We start from the raw sequence: 6177 nt of genomic DNA, 5'->3' as shown, positions 1-6177 counted from the left end.
ACTGTGACCACACCACTTTGTCCAGCGGTTCCTATTTCTGCAGCACAGTAGCGTAGCGCACAAAAACTGTTTCGGTGCCTTTTTTCACAATGGACGTTGATGCTAACACTTGTGCAAAACTTTGCGCTCCTGCTAACCCAAAACAGCATAAAGGTGCTTCAATGCTGCATTATATTCTCAAAGAATAGGCGTGTGTTTTCGTTACTGAAATCAAGACAGACTACATTGTAAGGTAGCAGTGAGTGTAAAACAGCAGTAGACGCTTTAGAATAATAATGTATATTTTATAGCGAATGTGTACGGAGATAACATGCATGAGGTCATTAACTTCGAAGTATTACTTATGATGCACTCGTGCATTGGAGCACCAAGCTTATAGCAACATTATAATTCTCTGCATTAGGTCTATGGTTAATAGATATCAAAGGTGCTCCTCACGTGCTTACACTTGGCCTCGTGGCAGCGCCGGCTCACCCTTGTCCATTTCTCTCTTTTTTTGTTCCAATAAAGCCTTTCATCTAGCAAGACGTGATCTTTGCTCGATGTGAGCCACACCGCAGCAGTAAGGCTCAGAGCTCCAAGACATGGTGCCTAAAACCCGGGACCTTTGACGACGCCAACATCATCGACTTTATGAGCCGCAACACCTCGGAAGACGGTGCCTGCGATCTTTGCGAGATACCTCGTCTGCGGGCGGCAGAATGGATTGGTATCTTAGACGACGCCACAGCCTGCGGTCCCAGCTAGATGTCCTGTAGTCCGAGGCATAAGACCACTTGCGAGCAAATCAAGCCGTCACCGCAGCAGCACTAAGTGTATTCCTCGTCCTAATAAGCTCATTTTATGGTCAGATAGAGAAAGTAGATGAGGCAATTTTTGAAGAGACGCCAGATGACCTATTGCACAGCGAACCATTAGACGCTGGAGAATGCCTGGACAAGGTTGTTACTCTCGCAGCGAATCTACAAGTCAAGCTGAATAAATTTCTGGCTCCTCCAGCCCCACTCTTTACGAACGTTCACCCGTTATCGTCTGGCAAGAGCAAGCTTCCTCAACTAGAACTCGTAAAATTTGATGGTAACCTTAGACTATGGCCAACATTTTGAATGCAGTTTACATAAGCAGTCTAACAACAATAAAACAACAGCGAGTGAAGCACAGCTGACAAGTTCAACTACTGAAAAGTTTGGTTACCGTAGCGGCCGCGTAGGCAATGTCGGGATTACAAGCTACCGAAGAGTGCTATAAGGACGCTATTGAAATTTTAGAACAATCATTTCGGAGTTGAACAGAACATTGTGCACGACGATTTGCAAGGTTTCCCTTATATAAAGCCGGTGTCGTCGTCAGCAGACCTTCGTAAGCTGAGGCAACTTTACGACAAGGTGCAGGTTAATACTAGAAGCCTCAAGGTGCTTGGTACAAACTGGACAACTTATTGCTTCATGCTTCGAGAAATCTTGCTAAGAGTTCTACCGACGGACATGGTGCTGCGTTTGCACGAGACGCAAAAGGCATCCTCGTCGGCTGCATCCTCTTCGAATACAGATGGCAATTCAAACAGTGTAACGGTTGCAGAAGATAACAATCTTCGAATGCTTCTGGAATTCTTCAAACTTCAACTCACTTGTCGGTAGGTTCACAAAAGTAAGGGAATTGCGTCAATATGAATAATAAATAACAGAAAAAAAACCCAGGCGTCGCACATTGCGAATAGGGTAGCTAGTGCGTTGTCCAATGCTCCAGTATATTACAAAAGCTTGTTCTTGATCACCATCCAACTGCGAGACATATTCACTACGGCCATATTTCTTTAATATCATCAGCCACTGCATAAACAATCGGCGCTAAACTCCTTGTAATTGTTTTCCTCATACAACGCTTTTCAAAAGAATGACGGAGCATAGCGAATACCAGCTTACTACCAAAAAACTATTACTAATTTTACTGTACTGGGTACCCAGCAATTGCGTTTGCAAGTGTGCTTTCATTTATAAAATGCTCCTAAAGGCCGCTCTTCTAGCTTTCTCTGTTACTGTGCTGCGCCTTTTTCGCAGGATTGGCGTTTTCAATTTCTTAGACCAATAATATTGAGACCAGACAACAATACGCGAAAGTGTGACGAATTTTAGAAGTTGTATTTTTGTATATCTTAAAAACGAAAGTGAAGAAATATAAATATGTGCTTTAGTGGACACAAAAAATATAAAGAAATCTCTTTTTCTTTGCACTTTCAAATGTTAAATGTGCGGCGTTTTTTTTTTGAACCCTAATCAGCAGATTCTTTTAGTCTGTGCAACTGTTTTTGTTTAAGACTGAAACATTTTCCAACTTGTGCGATGGCCTGCTATGTCCCCATTGGTAAATAGCAAAGGATTTAGTGCTGTTAATGCTAAATCGTCAGCGCTATAGGTGGAGGTTGTAGTATGCGCACTAGGAGGCATTTCGTATATAGAGATAATAATGAGCCGAGAACTAATAGGCGTTTTTTGTGCCCCACGTTTAAACTGCACGGCATCCCTTGTTTCACACCATGCAGCAAGAATTTTCCACATCTATTAATAGACAGATGACTCCACTATGTACCGGTTACTTCTACTGCAGAAATATGCATTTCCAAGTTAGCCAAAAAATGAGTATTCACGCAATGAACAGCCAGTTATTATGATCAAATTTCTAGCCAGCAATAAAACGGTAATACAGTTCATCGAAGATTCGACAGACCTTACCTTCGGAGCTCATACCCACTCGTGAACGTGCAGTAACATCAGAATTATAAGTTTATTGTGATGGCGGTTGTACATACACTCTCACCTGCTATTTGCCGCCACTGTCATGTCCCGGTTACGTATATGTACTTGATATATAGGAAGGCATAAAAGATAAATCAGTAGAAAATCATACAAAGCAACAAGCCGGGACACGAGGCGGAAACCGCTCGCTCTACAGCTTATTGCGTTTGCCAACGCAGCATTGCACCATGCTTGTGCAGGTGACATAACCACGAGCTATACATATGCACTATATCCTGCACGCGGTACTCAGATTTCAGAGCAGCTTGACATCATTTTGTATTGCTATTGCTTCCACATTTTTATTCAGAATGAAAACTGCACTCGAGTCTGTCGTGTAATAATGTGGCAGGCTTCGATGCTTCCCAGAATGCCGAAAAAAACAGTGAGAGAAAAATAGCTACAGGAAGAAAAAAGCGCAACTTCTGCAGTCCTATTATGAAAGAGCGCATATCACGAGTATCCCTATGCACATGTCGCATCCACTAGTTCGTGGGGAGTTTTAACTTTGTTGAAGTAGGTGCACCATACTCATTCTCGTTATATATTCGTAGCGAATTGCTTTTGGTACCTTTTTGATCTGTTTTGCTCATTTTTGGATAGGACTACCAGCATAGAATTCAAACTAGCCCGACCTTTTGTATATATTGCTCGAATCACCAGTTCCAGAACCTTGTCACGTTGGAATTTTCATATTGTTATGGATTGTGCATAACAATATTTATTTCAATGTCTGAATCAATTACATATGATTAACTCAATTATTCTATAACATTATTTTCTATTCTCAGTGGTCACTTGCACGCAACACCTTTTTCGTAAGGCCAGGCCAGTATATCTTTTTAAAGACAATTCGTGTGCGCTGCCCTTTCCTGCTTCATAAGATAATATGGCGCGTTATTCATGAACATAACTGTGGTGGTTCTTGGGCCCTCAGACGCAGAAACCCAAGACAAGGACAAGAGAAACATCTATTGACTTCACACACAAAACAATCACAACACTGTGGCTATCTGTACAACACACTGGCTCCGTAATTCAGTCATACAGTCCTTATGTCTACGCGCCCGCGGGTAACCCACGCGTCCTCACTACTCGGAAGTCTAATTCCGTCGGGTGCCACTCACGCTCCCGCTGGAGACGATGGCGTCGACGACGCAACCTCGCCACGGGGAGGTTGCCAAGTGCACGGAAGCTCACGAGCAGACCATCAGCTGCTCGTGCTGGACCAGGCGGCCTCACGCTGCGGCCGACGCAACACCGAGGTCGCACCTTCAATTGGCGGTTGTGCCGGACCGGCTCCGACGTGGCACCGTGGCCACGATCTCGGTGACTGGTTGTGCCGGACCCGAGTCTGGACAGGATCAGCCGCTTGCCCTGGCCCGCACGCTCGTCCGCCACAGGAACAGCATGTCAGGCCCGGCCCGGAACCGCCACTCGCCTCAGGAACATGCCACGCTCGTCCCGGTTGGGTTGGTGACACCCGCTCGTTGGTTCGGTCCCCTGAGGCCCAACGCCTAGCGCTCTTGCTAGCTGGCCGCGTTCTTCCTCTGCCCGTCGCTGTTCCGAAGCTCACGCGCTCACGTTCGTCTGACCCCGTGCACACTTTCGTCTTCGTCGGTTATTTTCCGCTGTCGGTTTCACTTCCAGTTTCGATTTTGGTTGTGAGAAGCACTCTTACCACACTCCCCCCAACTTCCAGTACGTTGTACACACGTAACACACAGTTCCCGAATATAACAAAGGTTCCGCACACTTTAAATGTCACAGTTTAGATGTAAAAAAAACCAATTGCACTATGATGACAACATGATAAAAAAATTGTGTACAACGGCAATAAGTCACTGCTCGGTAAAAGCCGCACGACTCATATAGTCGGCACCAACGTTGTTCACACCACGAATGTGTTCCACGTGAAAGTCATATTCCATAAGAAGGAGACTCCACCGCAGGACTCGATTATTTAGGTGCCTAGCTGACTGAATATAAGTCAATGGCTGGTGGTCACATTGCAACGTGAACGGCTTGCCATAGAGAAAAATGTGGTATTTGCGAACAGCCCAGACTACGGCAAGGCCTTCTCTTTCAATTGTGGAGTAGGCTGCTTCGCGGGGTAGTAATTTACGGCTCGCGTAGGAAACTGGGTGCAGACGGCCTTGGTGTTCCTGGAGCAATACTGCTCCTAAGCTCCGCGAAGACGCATCCGTGCGCAGAACAAATGACTTATGCAAGTCGGGTGTCTTCAGCACAGGCTGCGTGGACAATAGATTCTGCACTTGTCGAAACGCTCTCTCATGTTCTTCACCTCTGAGATACGCATGTAGATGCCTCGGGTATTCTGCCCAATGTTGAAATAAAACGTCTTGTTTTCTACACGCATGTGGCGCCCTTCAGGTAGTTCTCCTTTGAAAGCTCCGTCGTCCGTGCCAAACTCTTCTAGTAAGTCCGTGAGCGCGTCGCGGAACTCGATCATACCCTGTGCAGGGATGGCGATCTGGGACCTAGGACCACCTCGTGCTATCGTCTGGGACACCCTTAGAAACCGCCCCCTGGAGTTTTCTTTGAGATCCAGGTAGTAGCGCCTATTGTCCTTAATCATTATCTCACTTTTCAACTTGCCATCCTCAGGCAGTTTCTCTGGATTGGGGGGGGACCCAGGGAAGCGTACAGCTCACTGAAGGATGTCAGGTGGTCCCGGAACTCAGCCGCTGTTGACATGGCGAGGAAGAGACGACTTTTCCTACCCACTACCCCGACCTGTTGTACCTCGGCCACCTTCATGAAGCGGCCCCGGCGGTTCTGCTTGACGTCCAGGTAAAACCTCTTGGACTGGATCTGGAGCATCTTGGTGGCCAGCTCCTGCTCACCCTGCGACATGAGCTGTCCTCCGTTTTCCGAAGCGCCGTCATCTTCACTGGAGGACCCGTGCCCTGCGGATTTACTTTGGGATTGATGTTGCTCACCGACGCTGTCCCGATCCGACATGATTTTCTTGCCAACCGCCTCGAAACACTTTCGCAAAGTTTCGTCATCCACTTGATAATTTTTAAGCGCCTCACTTCCCACTTGTAAAGCAGGCAGAGTCATCACAGGTAAAGAAGTGTGCTTCTTCGTTTCTCCTGCTTTTCCCACGAGGACTTCTTCAGGTAGGGGCCACTTTTCCATGGCTTCATGCGGTGGCTCATACGCTTTCTCCGCATTCGATCTTGGTTGGGTTGCGTGCAAATTGCCAGATACATCCTGCTCACCATTGACAGCATTCCCTTTGCTAGAGTCTGTGCATGGTGCACGCCTTGTTTCCACATGGCCATGGTCATGCTGTGGTGCTGACTCATTCATAGGTAACGTATCCGGCAATGCCGCGCCCTTGATGTTGCCCAAAATT

General features: G+C 46.6%; 1 protein-coding gene across 1 annotated transcript; it reads right to left on the bottom strand.

Moving 5' to 3' along the window:
- Nucleotides 1–5034: 5034 nt before the first annotated feature.
- Nucleotides 5035–5811, bottom strand: LOC119162996 (transcriptional regulator protein Pur-beta). Its single transcript, XM_037414889.2, is given in 2 exon segments — nucleotides 5035–5442; nucleotides 5445–5811. Coding segments are annotated over 2 exon segments (741 nt in total). The 5' UTR covers nucleotides 5778–5811.
- Nucleotides 5812–6177: the final 366 nt, after the last annotated feature.

The sequence above is a fragment of the Rhipicephalus microplus genome, chromosome 7 (assembly GCF_043290135.1).
Source record: "Rhipicephalus microplus isolate Deutch F79 chromosome 7, USDA_Rmic, whole genome shotgun sequence".
In the NCBI taxonomy this organism is placed as follows: domain Eukaryota; kingdom Metazoa; phylum Arthropoda; class Arachnida; order Ixodida; family Ixodidae; genus Rhipicephalus; species Rhipicephalus microplus.
The sequence above is the reverse complement of the archived record's forward strand: the minus strand, read 5'-3'. Positions and strand labels throughout refer to the sequence as shown.